Source organism: Chrysemys picta, chromosome 2 (assembly GCF_011386835.1).
Source record: "Chrysemys picta bellii isolate R12L10 chromosome 2, ASM1138683v2, whole genome shotgun sequence".
Lineage (NCBI taxonomy): Eukaryota > Metazoa > Chordata > Testudines > Emydidae > Chrysemys > Chrysemys picta.
Genome location: NC_088792.1, coordinates 119,077,303 through 119,091,231, shown reverse-complemented (window position 1 = coordinate 119,091,231; position 13,929 = coordinate 119,077,303). Strand labels below are relative to the sequence as shown.

Here is a 13,929-nt window from a genome sequence, read left to right as displayed (position 1 = left end):
ACGCTGTTGTGGGATGATATAAAGGGAAGAGCTGCCTCCAGTTCCATCTTACCACCTGTGACTGTTGTCAGAGCATTCTACCTTGCTACTGCAAGTGTTTTCCTCTTTCTCAGTATTTTTATTGTATGTAGTTGGTACTTGTCAATAGTTGATAGTATACAATCTTAGTGTAGGGGATTTTTTCCCTACTAATAGGTTTCCTTTTTTACTACCATACATTTCCGTTCCTTTCAGTTTTTGGTACCATTGCCAGGGCTTGCCTTGGTCCCCAGGTTTCAAACTTTACAATGCATGTAAGAAGACAGTTCTGGTCAACAGCCTGCACTATTGGTGCCTGAAGTACCTAGAAAAAGGTCACATCAGAGAAAGATGCCAAATCTACAGGGACTTAGCCCAAAAAAGACAGGGAAGTACCTTCTTATGGAGGCAGCCCTGTGCCCACCCTCAGAGGCTTCCCATTCAGGGCAGGCACTGCACAACTCTGCTTTAGTCAGGAGTGTTCCCCCTGTCCAGGCTGAGTCTGTGGCAATCTCCTTCTCTGGTACCGAAGAAGCAGCATCAGAAGACAGCATCCAGAGACCCATCATCCAGGAAATCAAGGTCCCTGGCACTAAACTCCAGCAATCAAGTTGGGAAGGAGAATGGAGCGCGCATAGTGCTGAGGCACTCTGTGGTACAGATACCACCTCAAGAGAGGTCGTCGACTTCAGCGCCGATAATGGTGCCATTGAGATCGACCTCTAAGTGGAGCACCATCCTGTTCAGCGTCGTCTTTGGCTCAGCAGTAGCAGCAACAGAATCTCCTGGTGCTGTCAACACTTAAGGCATATACCTGCTGAGTGCTGGCGTCACTGGCAGATGTCTCTCTCGGTACTGATGGACACTCACATGGATTTGCTGGCTACTGGAGTTCTGTACCCAGTACCACTGCTACCTCCAGACAATCTGGTACCCACTCGTGCAGTGCCATCTAGAGGCAAGCCAGCTTATGATTCCCCTAAATGCCATCCTCTCTGGACTCCTGTCACTACTCCCTGGCACCAAGAGACACTGCACCTACCTGGTTGGATGACTAAAGTTCATTGTCCAAGGGGGAAGTCGGATCTTGTGTGTCGCAGCCACATCACATAAGCCATTGCTCTCCTTCGAGAGGCTTTAACCTCTGGTATCTAGTGGAGCATCCCTGTTGGTCGGCTAGTAGCCATGGTTGGGAAGAAGTTGAGCTCCAGTGCCATATCGATGGCGGTATTGGAACCCAGGCGGGTTTCCTCCTGCCTCCAAACCGTCTGTGCACCATCTGCCCTCTATGTCCTCCAGTAGATGTTATGATCCTGCATGGCTAAAGCTGCAAGAAGCTGCTCCCAGTACCAGGCCTGGTACCGAACGTGAGCAGTCTGCCTCAGTGAATTCCCCCTTTGGAGGAATTGGGGGAAGCTCCACCTCAGCCAGTCTTGGGTTCCTCCTCCTCATTGCCCGACGAGATGGTTATGTCTGGTGTTTCCTCACTGGGGCCCACCAGAACCTTTTAAAGCGGGTGGCTTCCTCCCTAGATATCCAGGTGGAAGTGGTACAGGAGGCCACACACAGATTGGTTCATATCTTGAGATCTGTGGTGCTTTCTCAAGAGGCAGTACCCACTTGAGGCTATTCTGGAGCCCCAAAAAATATTGTGGTAAACACCATCTTCATTGCCTCCTACAGCAAAAAGGTCTGAGTCGGGTATTATGTCCCCTTAGAGGGGGTTGAACATTTTTACACCTCGTTTGATGGTCTTCACTCAAGGGGAATGTTGCCTAGTGGTCAGCGTATAAGCCCTTTGACATGCAGCGAAAGCTGTGACACGTCGGGCCGTCACTCACAGGAGCCAGCGCCCTGCGCAGGCAGCTCCTCCAACATGGCTGTACCGCCCACTGGAGCAGGCACCAGGCTTAGCAGCAGCTGTCCTTGATCACGCTAGTCCGGGAGCATGCAAGCCTCTGAGCCTGAGCTCCTGACACCCAGGGGCACTTTAAAGGTGCCTCCCTGGGCCACTTCCTACCACCCCACTGTTGTCCAGAGTTCGCAGTCTGTAACAAGACAGTGTGAAGGGGGTCAGCTCACTGCCTGGCACTGCTTCACGGTCGGACATGGCATGGCAGCTCTCTCCCTCTTGGGGCAGCAGCTGCATCCTCTCATGCCTGGGGCCTCCAGCCAGGCTGGTTCTAAGTCTTTCCCCTTCAGGGGCAGTCCCTAAACAAAACATGGGAATCAACACACACAAACTGGATTAGTAGATGAGAGGGGAAATGCCTCCCTCTCAGGGTCTATCAGAAGCAGGTCCTCCCTTCCCTCAGGGAGGGAACTTCAAGCAGTTGCTGTGAAAGAGATCCTGCCTTCCCTCAGCCCTTCCCTTAGGAGCTGCAAGGTAATGGTCCTTTTGCTTCCCTGGCCATAAGTAAGCTGTTCTGCTCCCTTTTAACTCCTCCTCCAGTCTGTGCATCTCTTGTAGGTATGGCAGGCAGGGCTGGCTGAGCCCAGAGCAGCCTTAAAGTGTGGGGTTTGTATACCTCATCACACCTTCCCATCCCCAGGATCTTTGGTCTCAGCTGCTAACAAGAGCAAACACCATGGTCAGTGGGTATCTACCCCAAAATCAAAAGATGCAAAGATGCTCGATCTTTTGGCAGGAAAGCTTATTCAACAGCTGGACTACAACTCCAGATTTCTAATCAGCAAGCATTGCTGGGACATTATAATTTCTGCCACCGGGCAATGTTTTAATATTTGCAGAGAAGTTACCAGAGGAGGCCAGACAAGAGCTTCTGGCAGTAGTGGACAAAGGAAAGTTGGTAACCAGGACCTTGCTTCAGGCTGCATTGGATGGTGTTGACTCTGCTGCCAGAGCCATGATATTGGCCATTACAATGCACAGATGTTCATGGCTCCAGTAATTGAGTCCTCCTCAGGAGGTCCAACAGACCATTCAGGATCTCCCTTTTGAGGGACAGAGGTTTTTTCATAGCAGGCCGATGACAAGCTTCATAACCTTAAAGACTCCAGGACTATATTCAAGTCTTTGGGTATTTACACTCCCCTCCCAAAGAAGAAGCAGTTCTATCCACAGCAGTATCACCATTTTTATTCTGGTATGTCTCGGCACCAGGACCAATCTAGAAGGAAAGGGAAAAGTTACAGGAGGAAACCACCTCTTCCTTTCTTTTCAGCCACGGTGAGATCATCATCCAGACAGCCTTGAAACACCAAGCAGTCAGTTCAACCTTCTTGTTGAGAGTAACTTACCAGTTTGTAGTATCAGTTTCTCCTGCCCCTGTTTTTTCCAACACAGTATCCCACTTCCTAAGTGCTTGAAGCCATATCACTAAGGCCAGTGGGTCTCAAGCATTAAGGAGCTGGGATACACTCTTGAGTTTATTTCTATCCTTGCCCCTTTCCCTGTCCCTTTTCTGGGACCACTTTAATGAGGAAGTTCTTCGGGAGGTGCAATCTCTCCTCCTATTGGGAGCCATAGAGGAATTTCCTCCTTTTTACAGAGGAAAGAGATTTTATTCTCACTACTACCTAATTCCAAAAGCAAAAGGACGTCTCAGACCCATTCTGGACTTGCTAGAGCTGAACAAGCACATAAAGAAAATTGTTTCACATGGTCACTCTGATTATCCCCTCTATGGATCCTGCTGACTGGTATCCAGAACTCAATCTAAAGGATGAGTGTTTTCATGTGGCAATACATGAACGGCACAGGAAATTCCTCAGATTTATGATCAGCTAATCCCACTGTCAGTTTGCAGTTCTGCCATTTGGGCCATCTGCGACCTGTTTTTACAAAGTGCATGGCAAGTGGCTGTGTTCCTGAGAAAATCTGGTGTTTCCATGGCTGGATGACTGGTTGGTGAGAGTCCTTTCCAAAAGCCAAATGATATCCAGCATGGCCAAGATCCAATCCACCGGGTTTGCTGATCAGTGAAGAAAAGTCAATCCTCTCACGTGTTCAGAGAATAGAGCCTATAGCAGCTGTCTTGGATTCCACAGAAGCCAGGGCGTTCCTCCAGACATTTCATTACACCTGAAGGTCCATCCCACCACGACAGCCCAGAATTGCCACAGGCTTCTGGGCCTCATAGCTTCATGTACGTATGTGGTTTGACATGCCAGGCTGTGTTTCACTAAGTTGCAGAGCTGGCTGAGCGTGGTGTATTCCCCAGTTCATCATTCACTGGACACGTTGGTTTAAGTGCCTACAGCAGGGCCGCCCAGAGGATTCAGGGGGCCTGGGGCAAAGTGGGGGAGCTGCGGCTCTTGTACTCACCTGGCGGCGGTCCAGGTCTTCGGCGGCGGGGAGCCCTGGCCCACAGAAGTCTTACCCTTTTTTGACTGGTGGATGGACCCAACCAACATACTTATGGGAGTACCCCTTTGTTTCCCCACATCCTACTTTGTCTCTGGTTACAGATGCTTCCACCCTAGGTTGGGGAGTTCACCTGTGGACTCTACAGGCTTCAGGTCTCTGGCCTGGCCAAGATTTGGCTCTCCATATAAATGTAAGTGTTGAGAGCCATTCATCTAGCTTGTCATGCTTTCCTCTCCCAAGGAATTTGCTAGTTCTTCCAGTCAACACCACTGTGATGTTCTATGTGAACAGCCAGGGAGGGGCAAGATTGACACTTCTATGCCAAATGGCAGTAGTGTTTTGCATCATCAGCTCAGTCCACCTCAGAGCCTCCCACCTGCCATGTGTCCAGAACAGTCTGGCAAACTGAGTGAGGAGATCTTTCACCAGTCACTGCGAGTGATCTCTGTCCAGATATAGTCAGATAAATTTTTCAAGCTTGGGGTGATTCCCCCCGCACATAGACCTGTTTGCACCAATTTTGTTCATGAGCATGTCACCATCCAGAGACTTTAATGGACACCTTCCCGATGCCCTATGTCTACCCTCTGGTTCCACTCCTATGCAGTGTTAAAAATCAAACAGGGCCATGCTCACACGATCCTCCATAGCACTGGCATGGCCTCGCCAGCATTGGTTTTCCACTCTGGTTAGCTTCTCAACCAGGGTTCCATTACCACCAGAAGCAGACCTGATCTCACAGGACCATAGGCACCTCCTTCATCTTTCAGTTGGATGCTCTATAGCTAACACCACACAAGAATATCTGTTCAAGCAACATACAAAACATCCTCTTAAATAGCAGAAAACCTTCTACTAGATACACTTACCTGTTGAAGTGGAAAAGATTCTCCTGCTGGTCTCAGCAAAAAAGTGCTGGGCTGAGCTGGGCTCCAATACAACATGTGCTTCACTATGTGTTCTTCCTGAAGCAGCAAGGTCTTGGCATTAGTTTCATCAGGAACTAGCAGCTATCTCAGTTTTCCATCCTCTGATTGCTAATTGCTTACTTTTCTCCAGTCCAAAGTCAGTTTTTGAAGGGTCTGAACCATCTATACCCCCAAATAGAGGATCCTATTCCCCCTTAAACTTAGGCCTGGTATTAGCAAAGCTAAGGCGACAGCCCTTTGAGCCGTTGGCTACCTGTTGCTGCATTTTTCAGTGAAGGTTGCCTTTTGGTGGCAGTTACCTCCGCAAGGAGAGTAGGAGAATTGAGAATCTGAGTATCTGACCCACCATATACAAACATCTACAAGGACAAGGTATACTTACACCCTCATCCAAAATTTCAAAGTGGTTTCTCACTTCCACATCAGTCAGGCACTTTACTTACAAACTTTCTTTCTTTCCAAAGTCTCATGCTTATAAGAATGAGGAGAGTGGCTCCACACATTTGGATGTTAGGAGAGCATTAGTGTTTTACTTGGGCAGGACTAAACTGTTTAGGTTATCCTCACAACTGTTCATGATGGTTGTGGACAGTATGATGGACCTTCCGGTCTCATGTCAACAAATCTCGTTGTGCATTTCCTTCTGCATATGTTTGTGCTAGTAGCACATTCAACGAGATCACACGCAGCCTTTCTCACTCAAGTGCCTATTCTGGATATTTGTAGAGCTGCAGCTTGGTCATTAGTACATACCTTTGCATCTCATTAGGCCATCTCTCAACAGTCTAGCGATGATGCCAGATTTGGATGCATAGTCCTTCCATCATTATTCAGGTAGACTTCGATCCCACCTCAGGATTGAACTGCTTTGTGAGTCACCTGAACTGGAACTGACGTGCAACACATCTCAAAGAGCAATAGTTACAGAACAGATTAGTAAGCATTTTTTTCCAGTTTGAAATTTGCTGACTTCAAATTCCAGCCACTGGATCTTGTTATGCCTTTAGCTGCTAGATCAATGAGCCATCTAGTATGAGACATCTTCTGACACTACAATTTATAGCCACCTAATTTAGACACACATCTGGCCTCTTATTGTTGTCATCTCTGAGCACCTTCCTTGCACACAATAATATCTGTCTGCAGTTAATAAACCAAAACTCTTTTTAAAAAGAAGAAAAAAGATATGCCTCCTCACTAAAAGATGCTGGTGTCATTTTCTGCCTCTTACATTTTTATTCATTGTGGAAATCTGAAGTCTTTTAATGCCATTTCCATTCTGGTGAATTTATTTTGAGATTAAGTATGAAGTTTATTCTTGATAGCTCACCACTGCTTTTATCCTCAAATCACATTATTTTTCCACTTTATTGAAGGCAGTGGACCTTAAAGTTCCACATGCAGAAATGTAAGGACTTCTGATAAATAATCTGTGTCTTTTATCACAGTGACTTATGAGAGAAGGCATCTAAAACATCTTTTTACTACTGCAAAAATGTTCCAGTACATAGTCTGATGTCTGAAATTCCAGCTTTCAGTGGGATTACAAGCATTTCTAGGTTTCAAGTTATTTGGCTCTCCAAGAGAAAAATAGTTTAATAGCTGCACATTTGCTCTGAATGTGCTGTGATTTTTTTTTTACTACTGAGGCAGGGCTCTTGAGAGGAAATTTTGATTGATGAATTGTTCATTATAGTCTGTACTTCCGGTTTGGATTAATGACTATTACAGCATTAAAGCAAGTTTAGTAATCAGTAAATGAGACCTATTGCTCTTTCACTCCCCAATTCTATGTCCTGTAGTTGCTTGCCATTAGTATTTTGATTATAATGGAAGAATCTGTACTCAAAATTCAAATGTGTAAGTATCTAGATGAAAGGGTTGGTGCTAAAACTGTTATCGCGCTATACGAGATGATGTACAGAATGCAGATTCAAGGCACAATCCTGTATTTTAACATAAAATACAAATCCAGACTGTGTATATTTGTGTATAAACCAACCATTTGTAGCTGGTTTTAAGGTATTTGCTTATACACAAGTCAGTCCACCTGGGACACCCGACTCCCCAGGCAGGAGAAGAAAATTGTAGCAAGTTCCACCTGCCTTGCTGTGTAGCTCTGCACAGCATATGGATAAACTGCCTGAGGGTTTGGCATGCTAGACAGGGCTTACTTCTGCAACTCCCCAGCCGCCTCTGCAACTTACCAGGTCCTGCCTGCTCTACTCTTGTATGAACCTCTCTGCTATCCAGAGATTAATCACTAGTTACAAACAGGTAGATATCAATGAGTGGACATACATATCTACAAATACTTATGTGCAGAAAATATGTTTTGCATAAATTATTACAGTGCAATGTTGTTATTGGGAAATCAAGTCTCAAAAGTTACTTTCTCGTGAAAATTTAACTAGGTCATGCTGTCCCTCCTATATGTTCCCCCACAAAATAAGTTCATTTAGAAAAAAGGTTATTTGGGTGTGTTTCCAGTCTATGCAATCACTGAAAACCAAGGAAACCACCAGTAAAGGCAACATGAACACTCCTGAGGGAATTCTGCACACAGACAGCCCTGCTGCCTAGAATAGCTGCCTATTTTCACTGCCATCCTCTCGTCTTCCTTCCCCATGCCATCAAAACACACGTATAAGTATGTATATGTGTCCAATTGGTATACATTACATAACCCTTCAAACAGCACCATGCTATTATGTGTGTGTATGTGACAAACTCTGCTTACTAGGAGGCATATATTTGTCTTTCTCCATGTACAGGTGGCCTTTGAATTGTCTGTATAGTTTGTGTTGTATACATTTTTAATAAAAACCTTTTGCAGTTGTTTGAAATTTGTCAGTGACAGTCTGACTTATTGGCAGACAGAAGAATCTCCAGTGGATTTGGCACAGCCATAGTTAACCAACTTTTTAGGATAAGGGGCATTTTTGCCGTTATTTGTCATAACCGAAAACTTACACAGCAGCAGGTAGCCAACACATAGACTCTTCTCCATAAGCAACTACACGTTTTTGTGGCTAAACAGATGGTTTAGGTGTAGATTCTGGTGGAGAAGGTTTTATCAATCAGAGAAGTGCAGCTTGAGATAAAATTTTGTCCATCATCTCTGCATTTCTGTGACACTGCTCTGAGGATTCCCCTCACTCAACCCACTTAAACATAAAAAAAAATTCCTAGGAAATTAATATTCAGACAGCTTTGTTCAGAACTTTGCTTTTGTTACTGCATGTGTGGGACTCAGCTAAGAAATCAAAAATTAAGCCACCTACCAGTACATACCTTCTGTTCCTACTCAGAATGACACACATCACTATTACTACAACTACTGCACATGTACACATCCTTAACTCTGTCCCGTTCCAGATGCCAGCCTTCTGACATCTCCTTTACCAAATTCCCCCTTCCCAACACACCAATGTCCAGATCTAAATGTTCTTATCTTAATCATGTGCTTCACAGACCTTACTATGGAGCAAGGTATCTTCAGGTATCTTCCTCCCCATTTTACAGACAAGGTAACTGAGGATCTGAGCGTGCACAGTATTTGGCACCTCTGGGAATGGAACATGGGTCATGAATGTGATGGAGTCAAGTTTCATTCACTTAGCCACACCATCTCCTAGACGAGGACAAATATATGTGTAAAATGGGACTGTTGCACCATAACCACTTCTGCAGAGTACTGAGAAACAAAGTAATTACATGATCACATGCTGTTTGCATTATAGGATGGTCTTGTGGTTAAGGTACTTGTCTCCTACTTCCCCATAGGAAAATAACCATACTATTCAATAATGCACATATATGTTGAAGTTTGAGGTCAGAGTTAAGGTTTTGCATTTAGTGTGCTGGTGAGAAATGTGGTGAGAGTATTGTTACTGTACACACTGGAGGTGATTGGGTCTTAGGAGGATCAGAATCTGTCTAGGCTCATGTGTGGTGGTGAAGATGTGTTGAAGGAGGAAATGTTAACTGGGTATTTCCTTGATGTTAAGGGTCTGTGTGGATGGGCCTTCCCCTTTAAGCAACCTTAAGTGTTTTTTTTAAACCAGGTTATTTCTCTGAGTATATAAAAGAAATTCATTCCATCCAGTTCAAGAAACTTAGTGTTCTGTTTGTTTTTAGTCTCATTTCTCATAAGCAATAATCTTAAAGAGTATCTTTACTTAATGAAAACATACTTTTGTGTTCTTTTTCAGCCAATTCAAGATTTAGCAAGCAGCCCACCAGAGAGTTCGTTCCAGAAACTAGCACCCAGTGAACATAGGTACACCTTATTGAGAGAAAAAGATGAACTTTAAAAACTTGAAATAATCTTGCAAGCCTTTCAGACAGCAGCATTGACTTCTGTGTGGTGGAAATAGTAACCCTATATTTTCATAATTCTGTGTATTTTTATTTGGGATAAACTGAAAAAATAAGTTGGTTTTTTTTTTCCTTTCTCCCCGGGCTTGTAAATACATTTGTTTGGTGGGTCATTCTGTACAGCATCTTTCAAAAGTTATGTTCCTAATGCTAGAGTAAAATATCAGAGACCCGTCTAGACTTTTGATCTAACTCTATTCTGTAAAACTTCTATAATCCAAATGAAGGTATCATTGCCAGAGACATGCTGTTAACTTGCACTATCCCATTAAATAGGACTTTTGGGTTGTTTTCTGTGTAATCGGGTAGTATGTGCTTTTATTTTCTTCCTCTCCATGTGAATAGTTATGCTGGTACTCATTTTTTTTTTTTGTCACATTCTTCTCATCAAAAGGGCATATTCTGGATACTTGGGGGGGGAATAAATTAAAGTTTTACAGAATCTTGTGTGGTATTTTACTGTACAGATGAAACTTGCATGAGTAAACAAGCATGACTGTTAAAAGTATCATGTGAGAAAATTAAGATGATTAATGATATGTCTATATTGTACTTCTCTCATGAGCCTGAGCCCTTAATGCTGTTGCACATAAAAAGCTAAGTTAAAGGAACATCTTAAGATTGCAAAATCAAGCACTCAAAAGTTGAGAGGCCAGAATTAAGGTTGCCCATGCAGTATGATAGTCTTGAATTACATGATCACATACTATCTTTTTCTACTGAACCCTGCCTCATTCATTGCACAGGATGGATGGTGTTCAATTAATGAGCCTCTAATCAGTATTCTGTTTAATCCCCATTGTCCAATCTGGCACGAGACCATACTTACTGCCTACTCTATAATCCCTTCTCTGAAGCCAGAATTATTTTTTTTCTCAGGGGCTTTTCTATGGTACTCATCACTATAGTATCTGAAAGCTTCCCAAAGCTTATTTTCACAATATCCATGTAGGATGAAGAGATATCCCCATTTTATAGATGGAGAACTGAGAGCCAGGGGTTAAGGTCAAGGGTCTTATAATGTGGGCTGCCAATTTGACACACAGCACCTGATTTTTGAGAGACTTGGCATTATGTAGCACTTCACTCCCATTGACTGCAGCTGTTGAAGGTGCAGCACTTCTGCAAATCAGACTCCAGCATCTCAAGTCAGGAACCCAGAAAATAAAGAACACACAGTTAATGAACTTTTCACAGGTGGTCACTAAGTGACTTGCCTAGCATCACAGAGGAACTCTGTGGTACACTCCAGGAGAGAATAGCCAATAGTCTGAGGGTTAGGGCATCCCTCTGGGAGGTGGAAGACTAGGGTTCAAATCCCCATTTTGGAGCAAGATATGACTCCCAGGTGGGTGCCCTAAACATAGGTCCATTGGCTATGATCAGTGTCTCTCTGGTTTTTCACAAGAAAGGGCTGCCCTTGCTTAGGTGCTTAACTCCAGGAGAGGGTTTGTGGCTGTGAATCCTTAAGAGATAGGTGCATAAGTCCCTTTCTGGATCTGGGCCCTGAGTCCTTGCCGTATTCCTATAAATTGCCTATTGGCTTAGGTGGTTCCCTCCTCAGCGGGACTTTTGTGACTACCTTTCTTGGGTTCCTAACTTGCCCCATACAGTGTGTAGGGGGTTGGGGGTCCTAATTTGGGCTTGTGCTTTTCCCTGGCAGCAGGGCGCCTAGGAATTAAGTGGTGTAATGCCTAAGGTCCCCTCTTTGAATGTAGTCCTTACTTCCTAATGCCAGGCAGTTACTAGTTGACTTATGATTTACTTTTAGCCTACCTAATGGAACAGTGCATGTTTCTTTAGAAATGTGTACCTATTTTGAACCCCACTAAGCTCTTGGGCTCAGTAGCAGTCAGTTCCACAGGTGAATTATGCAAGAGGGCAAAAAGTGTTCCCTTATATCAGTTCTAAGTTGATTTGCTTGTCAGGTTACTTGAATGTTCCTTTAGTCTTGTATTAGTCAGGGTAAATAGGAGCTGCCAATTTACCTGTTCTGTAGTATTCTTTTATGTGTCTCATGTTTCTTCTCTAAACAGCCCTACTCTTTTCAATACCTCCTCAAATGGAAGTTTTTCTCTTCAGCTAATAATTTTCATTGTCAGTTTGATCCCTTTATGTCTGATATATATATTTTAGATGAGTCACCAAAACTGAACACTGTATTCCACCTAAAAGGCATCCTGTTGATTTACAGAACGGCATTTTAATATTTTTGTTTTTCTTATTTGTGCAGCTTACAATTTTCTGTACCAGTCACCTAGTTCCACTTTGGTTAAGCTTCTTTGGAATAAGTTCTGCCTCTCCCCAAACTCATTTACCACAGATGCCTTGCCTCATAAATTTAAACCACTCCTCTTTATACCATCTTCTCAAAAAACTTGGGAACCTCTGAAGTTATATGTTGAGCAGACCTTGTATTTCTCCAGTGCACTTCAGCAAGCACTGACCCTAAATTTTTTCCTAATCTAAATGTAATTTCCAGGCCCTCCTCTACCTTTCTAGGTGATTATTACGGATATGTAGCATGAGTGCAAGCCCTTGCCTACCACTGGAAGTTTTGTGAGATCCTTCCCCCCCTTGTAGTGAAGTCACCAAATGATTCTCCTGGTTGCCACAGCCCTAGATATCACTACTACTAACTAAATCCTCTGTCCCCTGGCTTCTGCTTTGGTATCACCATCTCCTTTGTGAGGAATAATACAGATGGTCAGATCCTAGCTGGGGGGAGTCTACCCTCCATTCATGATGGTCTCCACAATGTTCCAGTATGTTTTCTCTATATAATGGTTCTGGTGCTGTGCTACTGGCTGGGAGCTGCTGTACTGAGATATGAGGCACATGAGCTACCTGCACTAAGTATATGCATGTGTCACTTCAGTATATAGCAACCATGTAGTCCTACATCCTCTGTGCAGTAAACAGAGTAGCCCAAACCCTCATGAATCTGGTTGAGTACTTTTTTAACCTCTGTTGGCAATGCTGCTGCTGATACACTTTGGCTACAAAATGCCACGCACGTCATGGGTTCTACCATAACCAAACAAGAATCAGGGAGCCTGCCTTCAAGAACTCCTAACCCCAAGGACAGACAATCAGGGTTAAGGAGAAGGGGAAACAATACTGTCTGTACAGATCAGGTACATTGTCTATAAGCAACATTGCAGATGTTGCTCTTCAGTGGATATTTTAACATGAAGGAAGAGGCTGAGCTCAGGTAACATGCATGGAAGGCACCACATAGGTGACACTAGTTATGCACACTTCTGAATTTCAACATTAATGTACAGCATAAATATAGAGCACATCGGGGTGAGCCTCTACGCAGATGCACAATGTGATGAAAAACACTTCAGGCACTGTGTCCATCCACCATTACATTTCAGTAGTTTAGATATTTTCCTCAGGTGAAGACAATAGCAAATGATACTTTCCTAATTCAACAAAAGGTTGTTTTAAATATTAATACACAGAATAGTGTTTTGAATTATTAAAATAATTACTTGAAAAAAGTAGTAATCCATTAGATCCTGTAAAGGAAATACAGAATGCCACTCTAAATAAAAATATCACTCTTCAGAAAATGAAGGCAAAAACCCTTATTTAGTCTGGGGAAAAGTGCCTGGCTTGTAGTCTAGATATTTCTTAGTGTCCATGGAAAATTAAATGTTAATTTGGCTACTTCAGGGAGTCCACATTTGTCCTTCTATGCAAATTGACTTGAGAAAAAAAAAAGTTTGTTTATAGTGTTGCAGGTTTAACAGTATTCTAAGTTCTGTGTACATACAAAATGTAATGAAAAGACAGTTTGTTTACTGCATTTTGCTGCTTCTAAAAATATGAATAATTTTGGCCATAAAGTCAGAACCTATTAAACTGAGTTTGTATGCAACAGTACAATGAATAGTGTGGTGCAAAAAGACTACATTTCTATAGCTACAGACTGTTACGGTACTACCACACCTTCATCAAATTTTCATCCCATGTAAAATAGTATGTAGTGGTTCCGTAGTGTACGGAAGGAAAGTAAATGTGTCCCATGAAAGTCCTACAACAAACAATGGCTTCTAGTTAATTAAAAAAAAATTGAAAAGTAGGAAAAGTTTAAAGGTAAAGACTATTAGATAAGGAAGGAAACAGCCTAGTGTAACAGTTATTACAAGTCCATCAGCAGTGTTTACAGTCACAGTTCATGCATTTAAAGAAAGTATTTAAGTGTCATGAGCAAATGAGCTAGATGACTCATGAGATCCTTTCCCCTCTGTCTGGTTCTAT

General features: G+C 43.3%; 1 protein-coding gene across 1 annotated transcript in view; it reads left to right on the top strand.

The window, feature by feature from the left end:
• Nucleotides 1-10,099, top strand: part of ERP44 (endoplasmic reticulum protein 44) — a 116,223-nt gene extending 106,124 nt beyond the window's left edge. Inside the window, exon 12 of the mRNA XM_005292617.3 lies at nucleotides 9,492-10,099. Coding sequence (XP_005292674.3) covers nucleotides 9,492-9,593 — 102 coding nt within the window. The 3' untranslated portion in view covers nucleotides 9,594-10,099. The remainder of the gene's footprint in view (nucleotides 1-9,491) is intronic.
• Nucleotides 10,100-13,929: the final 3,830 nt, after the last annotated feature.